At 40.9% G+C, this 12,894-nt stretch overlaps 1 protein-coding gene across 2 annotated transcripts in view; it reads right to left on the reverse strand.

Annotated features, from left to right (window-relative positions):
- Positions 1-12,894, reverse strand: part of arhgef1b (Rho guanine nucleotide exchange factor (GEF) 1b) — a 155,108-nt gene that overhangs the window by 59,643 nt on the left and 82,571 nt on the right. For both annotated transcript variants that reach the window (XM_061915057.1, XM_061915056.1), the window contains exons 8-12: positions 7,603-7,632; positions 3,208-3,319; positions 603-678; positions 482-511; positions 20-220 (exon numbers count right to left, since the gene is read on the reverse strand). In XM_061915057.1, the coding sequence (XP_061771041.1) occupies positions 20-220; positions 482-511; positions 603-678; positions 3,208-3,319; positions 7,603-7,632 (449 nt within the window). The remainder of the gene's footprint in view (positions 1-19; positions 221-481; positions 512-602; positions 679-3,207; positions 3,320-7,602; positions 7,633-12,894) is intronic.

Here is a 12,894-nt window from a genome sequence, read left to right on the forward strand (position 1 = left end):
AAACTGTGACCATGCTCACCATCAGGGTGCAAAGACTCAGGGCTGTTGCTGATGCTGGCGTTGCCGCCGGAGCCGTCCGTGATTTCTAACGCCGGCAGTGGGGTGGAGCCTCCGCTGGATCCCGTCTTCCTGCTGGGGAGGGAGGGCGCCACGGGGTCGACGAAGGATCCTCGGGAGGGCGTGGGACCCTTACGCTCCTGACTGCCTTTCTCCTTGTCCGCTGCAGAAGAGGTTGAGCGAGATGACCAAGCGCAAACGCACCAACGGACCAAAGTGTGAGAGCGCCGTGGAGTTAGTTTGGTTTGAGGGGCGTGAAACACCAACTACATCCAAACACCAGTCAGACACTCAATCAAGTGAAACACATCCCTTGTAGTGAGATTGAGGACATGCAGACATGCTTCTGTGTTTGATTAGTAGGGTCTGACTATTCTTCTATGCAATACAGGTGAGGGGGGTGGGGGGAGGGGGACACTAGTACCTTCAGCTTCCATTTTAGGTTTGACCTCAGCTGTAACAGGAAAGGGCAGGACAACAAACTGTCATTGGCAACTTAATGCTTGACCTAAAAGAGGGCGGCCAGGTGTTTGTGGCGTACGTACGGTTGCCTGCGATCCAGCTGGGGATGCCTGGAAAGCCCCCCCTGGGCTTGGTCTTGGTGGACTCATCCTTCTTACTCTTAGGGCAGACAACATCTCACGTTACAAATGCATTGGAGAACATCAAAAAAACTGTAGAAGTAGGAAATAGCGTATTTTCTGGACCATAGGGCGCATTAAAGGATTTTTTTCTCTATTCAAAACATTTCTTTGTGGTCTACATCAGTGGTTTTCAACCTTTTTTGAGCCAACTTAACTTTAACTGTCTATGTGACGTCAAGGCTTGGTTAGCCCAGAATTTTTTAATAATGAATGAGGGAAAAACGGAAATTTTAGTTTAACCCTAACCCTCACTGACTTGGGACCATTGCAAAATTATGTGGGTCCCAAAGTCACCAGCCTTGGCGTCACTATAGACAGCCATTTTAAACTAGACAAATCAATCAATCAATCAATCAATGTTTACTTATATAGCCCTAAATCACTAGTGTCTCAAAGGGCTGCACAAACCACCACGACATCCTCGGTAGGCCCACATAAGGGCAAGGAAAACTCACACCCAGTGGGACGTCGGTGACAATGATGACTATGAGAACCTTGGAGAGGAGGAAAGCAATGGATGTCGAGCGGGTCTAACATGATACTGTGAAAGTTCAATCCATAATGGATCCAACACAGCAGCGAGAGTCCCGCTCACAGCGGAGCCAGCAGGAAACCATCCCAAGCGGAGGCGGATCAGCATCGCAGAGATGTCCCCAGCCGATACACAGGCAAGCAGTACATGGCCGAAACAAGTCAATGGCGTTTAAAAATCGCGTTTTTATCACCTTCGTCTTTTAGTAAAGGTTAAACCGTTTTTATCGTTTAACCTTTTTGAACAAGTGGTGCATGCTTTTATTTCAAGTGGCCTGGACTACTGCAATGCACTTTATGCTGGCATTAGCCAAAAAGCTCTCTCCCGGTTGCAGTTAGTCCAGAACGCGGCAGCAGGACTTTTAACAGGGGCCAGGAAAGGCCAGCATATAACCCCAATTCTTCAGAGTTTGCACTGGCTCCCTGTTCATTTTAGAATTGATTTTAAAACATTGCTGTTTGTTTTTAAATCTTTACATGGACTGGCACCTCAATATATCTCGGACCTGCGCGCGCTCTGAGGTCCGAGAGCCAGCTCCAGCTCGTGGTGCCCAAGACCAGACTTAAGACCAGGGGAGACAGGTCCTTCTCTCTGGAACACTCTGCCCCTCCATGTTCAAACTGCTCCCACAGTGGAGTGTTTTAAGTCTCGTCTTAAGACCCACTTTTATTCTTTGGCTTTTAACACTACGTGAGTTGTGTGGTCCTCTGTGTTTTTTATACACTTTGATTTCTATTTTACTGTTTTAATAGATTTTACCCTTTAAAATAGTTTTTAATCATATTTGTTTTTATATTGTTTTTATTGGTTTTATATTTATTTATTTTTTGTTTTTATTCAGTCATTGGTGGAGCATAATATATATATCAATCAATCAATCAATGTTTACTTATATAGCCCTAAATCAATAGTGTCTCAAAGGGCTGCACAAACCACTACCACATCCTCGGTAGGCCCACATAAGGGCAAGGAAAACTCACACCCAGTGGGACGTCGGTGACAATGCTGACTATGAGAACCTTGGAGAGGAGGAAAGCAATGGCTGTCGAGCGGGTCTAACATGATACTGTGAAAGTTCAATCCATAATGGATCCAACACAGTCGCGAGAGTCCCGTTCACAGCGGAGCCAGCAGGAAACCATCCCAAGCGGAGGCGGATCAGCAGCGCAGAGATGTCCCCAGCCGATACACAGGCAAGCAGTACATGGCCACCGGATCGGACCGGACCCCCTCCACAAAGGAGAGTGGGACATATATACATGTATACTTTTTTTTATTTAATTTTATTTTTTTTTTACAATTGTTTTTAACATGGCTGTGCAGCACTTTGGAAACGTTATTGTTGTTTAAATGTGCTATATAAATAAAGTGGATTGGATTGGATTGAAGGCACATTTTTTTCGTTGGAAAAATCCGGAGACACACCACCAGCAGAAATCGTTAAAAAAAAATGAAACTCAGTTGACAGCAATAAGTCAATATGGGATTTTTAATCACTGCTATGCTGAAATGATAACTAATATTGATACTGTTGTTGATAATATTCGTTTTTGTTTCACTACTTTTGGTTTGTTCTGTGTGGTGTTTGTGTCTCCTCTCAATTGCTCTGTTTATTGCAGTTCTGAGTGTTGCTGGCTCAGGTTCGGTTTTGGAATTGGATTGCATTGTTATGGTATTGCTGTGTTATGTTTTGTTGGATTGATTAAAAAAAAAAAATCTATTTAAAAAAAAATGAGAATCGATTCTGAATCGCACAACGTTTGAATCACAATTCAAATTCGAATCGATTTTTTTCCACACCCCTAGTGACTACCATCTACTTGTCACACTTATCATTACATCATGTACCAAATAAAATTGCATCGAGGTCGGCAAGCACAACCAGAGATATTCCGCACCTTCAATTTTTGAGAAAATGAAAGGACTTTAAGTGCGCCTTATAGCCTGAAAAATACGCTACATGCAGACTTTTACCTTGACCAGCTGTCTGCGGAAGAAGCCTCCTCTGGACTTTTTACTGTCCACTGCTCTGGTTTTCACCCCGAGGTGTTTCATGTAGTAGGCCACCGCCGAGAAGATGGATTGGCTACGGAAGACAACAAAGCAGTTAGTACCTTATTTTCTCTGTCACATATTAGTCAAGGAGAAAGAGAAGCAGGCGCTCAATGGGCGTTTATTTGAGAGGAGGCATCAATTTTGTGCACATTTTTTCATGTGGAATAAGGCATAGGGGGGCGTCATCTATTAAGCTTGCTCACGCACAAAAACCTGGCGTGCGTCCTTTTTCACAGCAAGATTTTTGGGAGTATTAATAGATCAGGGGTGTCCAAACTTTTTCCACAGAAGGACGTACACAGAAAAATGTAAGCATGCAGGGCCATATTGATTTTTTTCATATATATGAATTTTTTTTTAAATCCTTAGGGCTCCTGGGGAGCATAGTCACTAAAATGTTAAAAATAAGTACAATTATTATTACTATTTTTTATTTAATGCTTACAGTACATCTCTATATCAACTTGAGGTTAATATAAAGTAAAACAAAAAGTTTTATGGCTTTTCTGTCAAAGACAACTTTGTTTTTTATAGTAAAACTGAAATATGCAGTATTTAGATGGATAGATAGTACTTTGTTGATTCAAAGATCAATAATGCAGGACACCATTGATTTTTAATTGTTTAATATTTTTGAGTAATCACAGTGAAAAGTTAAAAAAAAATCCCACTAAATATATTTGAGATCCGAAAGGTTCCCCACTCACTGTGATTACTCAAAAATATTAAAGAATTAAAAATCAATGGTGTCCTGCATTATTGATCTTTGAATCAATAAAGTACTATATATCCATCTAAATACTGCATATTTTAGTTTTACTATAAAAAAAACCAAGTTGTCTTTGACAGAAAAGCCATAAAACTTTTTTATTAGGTTTATTTTACTTTTAGCACTTAAATTTCAAGATCAACTTCCGATATATCTGTCGACTTTAAGTGTGAACTATTATTTTGTTTGTTTTATGCTCTTTTGTCAAAACTTTGATGTTTTTATATGGCAACCACACAACATATGCAATATTTTTTCCACATAAAACAATTTAAAGTAGGGATGCACCGAAATGAAAATTTGTGGCCGAAGCCGAAGCCGAATAAAATTTAAACGCTTGGCCGAAGGCCGAATACCGAATGATGAATGCAGTTTTTCACAATTTTTTTAATATTGCATAAATAGCCTAGAATAAATATTTAGACATGTTTTTCAAATAAAGTAATTTTTAATTGAATATTGACATTTTTTCAATATTCCAGTAGTCTTTGCTTTTCAAAAAAAGCACAGTTTTTCATTTATATTAGGTCTTCAAACAAAACATGCATTCTAAAAAAAAAATAAAGTGCATTAAAGTGGATAAACCCACAACAAATGAATTATTGTCCTTTTGGCAAAAGTCTGCTTAGCCACAGTAGATATGCTAATAATGTAAACAGAAGGCTCAAGTAAATCTCAATTAAGTGTGTGCTTGTAACCTCATACACTTATACAGGTAGCCTACACAACAGGCTAATAATGTAAACAGAAGGCTCAAGTAAATCTCAATAAGTGTGTGCTTGTAACCTCATACACTTATACAGGTACACAATATATCCCAACGTCACCGCGTCACCGCGTCACCGCACGTTGGTTGATTGCGTCACCGCGTCAAAAAATTGTGTCACACGCCACTATTCGGCCTTGTTTTTAACTCATTCCACCGAAGGCCGAATGTGGCTTTTTTTTGCCATATTCGGCCGAATATATTCGGTTACCGATTAGTCGGTGCATCCCTAATTTAAAGTGATAATTTTTAAGTAATAATTCATCATGACATAGATTTTTTGTGTCCTTTTTTTTGAGCAATGGAAAAAAAAAGAAAATGAAGACAAAAGGAAAAAAAAAAAACTGCCTGCATGGCAGCTTTGTGTCAACATTGCCACTTCTTCTCATTAGATTTCACCTCATTCCACTTTTTTTTTTAAATGTTTTTTTAAAATTTCTGCAATATTACAATTTTTGCAGAATGTGTGGGGGGCCGGTAAACCATTAGCTGCGGGCCGCAAATGGCCCCCGGGCCGCACTTTGGACACCCCTGCAATAGATGATAAAATGAACTGGAAATCTCATATACAAAACATACAACATAAATATGACAGTAAAATAAGAATATAACAAGAAAAACTAGGCAGTAGTGACCATGTTATGAAAAAGTATTGCACTGTTATTGTTTTGCATCCCATGTCATCCTGGATTTTAACCTATTTAAAACATGACATCAAAACTATATATTTATTGTGAGAAATCCTTAAGATGATCAGTGTTTCTAAAAATATCAATATCATTAATTATTAATAATAACAGAGTTAAAGGTAAATTGAGCAAATTGGCTATTTCTGGCAATTTATTTAAGTGTGTATCAAACTGGTAGCCCTTCGCATTAATCAGTACCCGACAAGTACCTCTTGGTTTCAAAAAGGTTGGTGACCCCTGCCGTGGATGTTACCGTCACATATGCATGTACAGAATATGGCAGTATTGTCCTGTTTAAGAGTGTCACAACATTGCTGTTTACGGCAGACAAACTGCTTTACGGTTTGATTGATTGATTGATACTTTTATTAGTAGATTGCACAGTTCACTACATATTCCGTACAATTGACCACTAAATGGTAACACCCGAATAAGTTTTTCAACTTGTTTAAGTCGGGGTCCATGTTAATCAATTCATGGTATAGACGAAAACGTGACTGCTGTTGTTGTGTGTTGTTACTGCGCTGGGAGGACGTTAATGAAACTGCCTAACAATAAACCTACATAAGAAACCAAGAACTCTCCCTTGATCATTCCACAGTTATAACGTCATTGGGCAGGGACACTGTTTGTATAGTGGGAAAGCGGATGTGAAAACAGGTTGTCGACACATCACTTAGGTCCGCCTGAATTTCGGGAGAAAATTTGTCCCGGGAGATGCGCTGAATTTCGGGAGTCTCCCGGAAAATCCGTCAGGGTTGGCAAGTATGTCCAAGGGAGCCGAACATTTCGACTAAATTGTGCAATTATATAACAACTGTAACAGACTTTCAATTTAACAATTCATAAAAATGTATATAATATAAAATAATTAGGGGTGGGCAAATTAATGCGTTAATTACGAGTTAACTCATCAATCTATTAACGCCGACAATTATTTTATCGCACATTTGCGTATGTTGTTTACATGCTTTTATTTTGTTAACGCCTTTTCTTAACAAGATGGCGTCGCCCGGCGTGGAGGGGCTCTTGGTAAAGATGGAACATTTGGCAAAAATACCGGACAATTCTGCAAATGTCATGGCTGGCTTACAGCGTGGTCACTCCGGGATCACTTACGACCGCCAGACAATTCTGGATGTGGATATATCGGGCCGTTTTGGACTGAATCAGGCGTGCTTGCTAGACCGGCTAGCTAGCATGGGAATACTTTGCCGGCTACATCCAGCGGCCTGTGAAGCAGCGGAGTATATGTGTTGTCTGTCTATTTATGAATAATGCAGACCAGGAGTGTTGGCTGAGTTCTTAACGTTTGCTTTCAGAGCGTGCATATCACAACATACAAGATGCCGTCATGGCGACACAACCTATACCGGGCTACCGTGCATGCTCCTCACTCCTGTTGCATGCTGGGTAGGGTAGTTCTTTTTTTCCCTGGCTCATAACATCACAATATAGTACCATGTATATGCGTTCAGTTTATCAAAGCACCAAGCAAACAATTGGAAAATTCCCATCATATCAATTCCTAGATATGGTCATAATTATTTTAAGTGCACTACGCAGAATAAACACAACATTATTAATATTGCTACTACGGATAATTGGATCAAAAATTCCCTAAAACAGCCCACTACCTATGATATAGGTTTTTTAAACATAAGATCCCTGATAAAAAAAAATGTTTCTGCTGTTACCTCAGAAATTGCCTGTTCAGATGTTATGATTGTGGCTCAGAGATTTGTATGTAGATTATATTTATTTTCCATAACAAACAGGATAACTTAAATACCCTGGCAGTGGCAATACGCTTAAATTTTTTGAGTTGATTTTCATAAAATATGCTATTTAACTGCTACTGTTTAACAAGGACTGATTTAAATTGTGTTTGCACAACAAATGTTTTGTGCGCTTTTGTTCATGTGGGAGAATATTCCGATAAAGGTGCACTACACACTACTTTTGAATTCATTATTGGGCTTTGCGTATACAATGCAGTTAATCGCGATTAATAGGAGAAATAGTGCGATTAACTTCGATTCAAATTTTTAATCGTTGCCCAGCCCTAAAAATAATACATCTGAACTTACCATTTCTCCTCATCCGAGACGATCGTGGGTCTGAAAGAGAGGCAAAAGGTGATGTTTAGAGTGGATTTAAGCCGTGAAACCTCTCACCTCCATACTCACCTCCTCTTTTTAAGTAGCATTTTCCCTCCCTCGCGTGCGACCGGTTAGTATTAATGCTCGTTGTGATTTGGGCCGGTGGAACCTAAAGTGCTTACGCTTGGCCTGATCCAACTCAAAACTTACTGTTGTGTTATTCTGTTCAGAGCAGAAGCTATTCAACATATTCTAATACGGATTCAAAAAAAGGAAAAAAAAAACTAATCAATTTGCATCCAAAACTGCACTTCTAACTCAACTTGCAATCAAAACGAAATTGAGAATTTGTCCAAAAAGCTAAAAATTGCATTAAGATAAGCCGAGTTTTCCGTCTCGAGTAAGTGTCTTCTGCAGAAATCCGACGTCAGGAATGCTCCTGCGCAAACGGAAATGCTATTTAACCTCTTCTCGGTCTGATGCAACATGCAGGCAAGAGCGTGGAAACGTGACACTCGTGTTTCTGTTGTGAACATAAAGGGTGGGAGGGCTTTCCCCGGGATTTCCCTGCATAATCCAATCGAACGGTGTTCCATCGCGAGAGGGGATAGGTTTTGAGAGGCTGTGGCGGGAGAGGGGTGAGTGGGTGCAAGCATGTGAGGGAATAAAGAAATGATTGTCGGATGATACAAGGATGTGTAACGTATTATTTTCGGGTCTCCCCATGTCTAGCATTAAAAGATTACAGTGTGATTAAAGCGATACTAAAACGGCCTTCTTTCATCCCCGTAATATCGCAAAAATTTGCTCCATTCTGTCCACTAAAGACGCCGAGATCATTATCCATGCGTTTGTTACGTCTCGTCTCGACTACTGTAATATATTATTTTCGGGTCTCCCCATGTCTAGCATTAAAAGATTACAGTTGGTACAAAATGCGGCTGCTAGACTTTTGACAAGAACAAGAAAGTTTGATCACATTACGCCTGTACTGTATATACCTTTATATACATATATACATACAAATATACCTATACTGTATATACCTTTATATACATATATACATACATATATATACCTATACTGTATATACCTTTATATACATATATATATACCTATTCTGCATATACCTTTATATACATATATACATACATATATACCTTTATATACATATATACATACATATATACCTTTATATACATATATACATACATATATACCTATACTGTATATACCTTTATATACATATATACATACATATATATACCTATACTGTATATACCTTTATATACATATATACATACATATATACCTATTCTGTATATACCTTTATATACATATATACATACATATATACCTTTATATACATATATACATACATATATATCTATACTGTATATACCTTTATATACATATATACCTACATATATACCTATTCTGTATATACCTTTATATACATATATACATACATATATACCTTTATATACATATATACCTACATATATACCTATACTGTATATACCTTTATATACATATATACATACATATATACCTATATTGGCTCACCTGCACTGGCTTCCTGTGCACTTAAGATGTGACTTTAAGGTTTTACTACTTACGTATAAAATACTACACGGTCTAGCTCCATCCTATCTTGCCGATTGTATTGTACCATATGTCCCGGCAAGAAATCTGCCTTCAAAAGACTCCGGCTTATTAGTGATTCCCAAAGCCCAAAAAAAGTCTGCGGGCTATAGAGCGTTTTCCGTTTGGGCTCCAGTACTCTGGAATGCCCTCCCGGTAACAGTTCGAGATGCTACCTCAGTAGAAGCATTTAAGTCTCACCTTAAAACTCTAGCCTTTAAATAGACTCCCTTTTTAGACCAGTTGATCTGCCGCTTCTTTTCTTTATTCTCCTATGTCCCCCCCCCTCCCTTCTGGAGGGGGTCCGGTCCGATGACCATGGATGAAGTACCGGCTGTCCAGAGTCGAGACCCAGGATAGACCGCTCGCCTGTGTATCGGTTGGGGACATCTCTACGCTGCTGATCCGCCTCCGCTTGAGATGGTTTCCTGTGGACGGGACTCTCGCTGCTGTCTTGGATCCGCTTTGAACTGAACTCTCGCGGCTGTGTTGGAGCCACTATGGATTGAACTTTCACAGTATCATGTTAGACCCGCTCGACATCCATTGCTTTCGGTCCCCTAGAAGGGGGGGAGTTGCCCACATTTGAGGTCCTCTCCAAGGTTTCTCATAGTCAGCATTGTCACTGGCGTCCCACTGGATGTGAATTCTTCCTGCCCACTGGGTGTGAGTTTTCCTTGCCCTTTCTATGGGTTCTTCCGAGGATGTTGTAGTCGTAATGATTTGTGCAGTCCTATGAGACATTTGTGATTTGGGGCTATATAAATAAACATTGATTGACATTGATTGATTGTTTGTGTGAATGATTGGCTTAGCCTGATGTTGACAACATGCTTGAAGTCAAGAGGGAAGCCATTGGCGCACTCCTTTATTTAGCTATGATAAAGTTGCATTATGGGCTTCACGGTGGCAGAGGGGTTAGTGCGTCTGCCTCACAATACGAAGTTCCTGCAGTCCTGGGTTCAAATCCAGGCTCGGGATCTTTCTGTGTGGAGTTTGCATGTTCTCCCCGTGACTGCGTGGGTTCCCTCCGGGTACTCCGGCTTCCTCTCACTTCCAAAGACATGCACCTGGGGATAGGCCCCTCCCACCTCCAAAGACATGCACCTGGGGATAGGTTGATTGGCAACACTAAATGGTCCCTAGTGTGTGAATGTGAGTGTGAATGTTGTCTGTCTATCTGTGTTGGCCCTGCGATGAGGTGGCGACTTGTCCAGGGTGTACCCCGCCTTCCGCTCGATTGTAGCTGAGATAGGCGCCAGCGCCCCCCGCGACCCCAAAAGGGAAAAAGCGGTAGAAAATGGATGGATGGAAGTTGCATTATAAGCCAGACATTATTGCTCCAATGGTGTGCAAATGCGACCTAGCAGTTTTCCCAAATTCTGCTCCCCTCTGCAGCAGGACCCTCGCCAAGGCAGCCGACCTCGGTCCAGCTGGCCAGATGCCAGCGGAGAGACTTCCTGCCAGCGTGGCACTGCGGCCCGACTTTTTTCTTTTCTCAGGCCTCGCCGATTCTTTCAGCTCTTTTGTAATCGTCTAAATCTGCCGCTGAATGTGTCTCGCAATGCCTGTCATGTGACTGATTATAGCGAGATTAACAAAATAGTCTGTGCTCTTACTCCTGTGAAGACTGGGAAATGAAACCTGTGTTTGTCTTTGTTCCCTTTGTTGAAAATTGTTCATCTCAAATATATTTTTGATTTTCAAGTGGAGATTTAAAGGCCTACTGAAAGCCGCTACTAGCGACCACGCAGTCTGATAGTTTATATATCAATGATGAAATATTAACATAGCAACACATGCCAATACGGCCTTTTTACTTTACTAAATTGCAATTTAAAATTTTGCGCAGAAGTATCCTGCTAAAACGTCGCATTGTAGAGGACATTTTGTTCCAGCACCGTTCACAGCTACAAGTCTTCTGTTTCCATCGCATAATTCCACAGTATTCTGGACATCTGTGTTGCGGAATCTTTGGCAATTTGTTCAATGAATAATGGAGACATCAAAGAAGAAAGCAGTAGGTGGGAAGCGGTGTATTGCGGCTGCCTTTAGCAACACAAACACAGCCGGTGTTTCATTGTTTACATTCCCGAAAGATGACGGTGAAGCTTTACTATGGAACAGAGCAGTCAAGCGAACACGGTTGGATTGGACCACACACACAAAGTACAGTGTATTGTGCAGCGATCATTTCGAAAGATCGTGTTTGGAAGAGGGTCTCTTTTCGAAGGGCAGAGATGGGCATCCCCACAACCCGTCGACTGGTGCTGAAGAAAGGTGCGGGGCCGACCTCCAGGTTGTACAGGTACGACCATATAATCTCACTAAAACACTAGTAAGGCAATAAGCAGATAAGGGATTTTCCAGAATCATCCTAGTAAATTTCCCTCCATCCATCCATTTTCTACCGCTTATTCCCTTTTGGGGTCGCGGGGGGCGCTGGCGCTTATCTCAGCTACAATCGGGCGGAAGGCGGGGTACACCCGGGACAAGTCGCCACCTCATCGCAGGGCCAACACAGATAGACAGACAACATTCACACTCACATTCAAACACTAGGGCCAATTTAGAGTTGCCAATCAACCTATCCCCAGGTGCATGTCTTTGGAAGTGGGAGGAAGCCGGAGTACCCGGTGGGAACCCACGCATTCACGGGGAGAACATGCAAACTCCACACAGAAAGATCCGGAGCCTGGATTTGAACACAGGACTGCAGGACCTTCGTATTGTGAGGCAGACGCACTAACCCCTCTGCCTCGTGAAGCCCCCTAGTAAATTTGTCAAATAAAATCTGAATCGCTTCCACTGTATAGTCTTTTTTTTTCCTAATCCTTCACTCTCACTTTCCTCATCCACTAATCTTTCATCCTTGCTCAAATTAATGGGGAAATCGTCGCTTTCTCGGTCCGAATCGCTCTCGCTGCTGGTGGCCATGACTGTAAACAATGTGAGGATGTGAGGAGCTCTACAACCCGTGACGTCACGCGCACATCGTCTGCTACTTCCGGTACAGGCAAGGCTTTTTTATTAGCAACCAAAAGTTGCGAACTTTATCGTGGATGTTCTCTACTAAATCCTTTCAGCAAAAATATGGCAATATGGCGAAATGATCAAGTCTGACACATAGAATGGACCTGCTATCCCCGTTTAAATAAGAACATCTCATTTCAGTAGGCCTTTAAAGTTGTTTTTTAGTGTAGAAATGCTACTTAAATGTTGCAAGCATAGTAATAAAGATTTTCTAATAGCAAAAGTTTGAGTCCAAATGGGGGAAAAGTGATTGAGTTTCTTCGTGTTCCTCTTGAAGGCAAACAATAATATTGGAATGTGCACCTGATGACATTTACACACTTATGCAGATGGAAACAGTGCCGCATGTGCAGTATTTAGAGCAGGGGTGCCCACACTTTTTCTGCAGGCGAGCTACTTTTCAATTGACCAACTCGAGGGGATCTACCTCTTTTATATATATCATTTGTATTTATTTATTTATGAAAGAGACATTTTTGTAAACAAGTTAAATGTGTTTAATGATAATACAAGCATGTGTAACACATATAGATGTCTTTCTTTCACAAAGACAAGAATATAAGTTGGTGTATTACCTGATTCTGATGACTTGCATTGATTGGA

The sequence above is a fragment of the Nerophis ophidion genome, linkage group LG11 (assembly GCF_033978795.1).
Source record: "Nerophis ophidion isolate RoL-2023_Sa linkage group LG11, RoL_Noph_v1.0, whole genome shotgun sequence".
NCBI classification, from domain to species: Eukaryota; Metazoa; Chordata; class Actinopteri; order Syngnathiformes; family Syngnathidae; genus Nerophis; species Nerophis ophidion.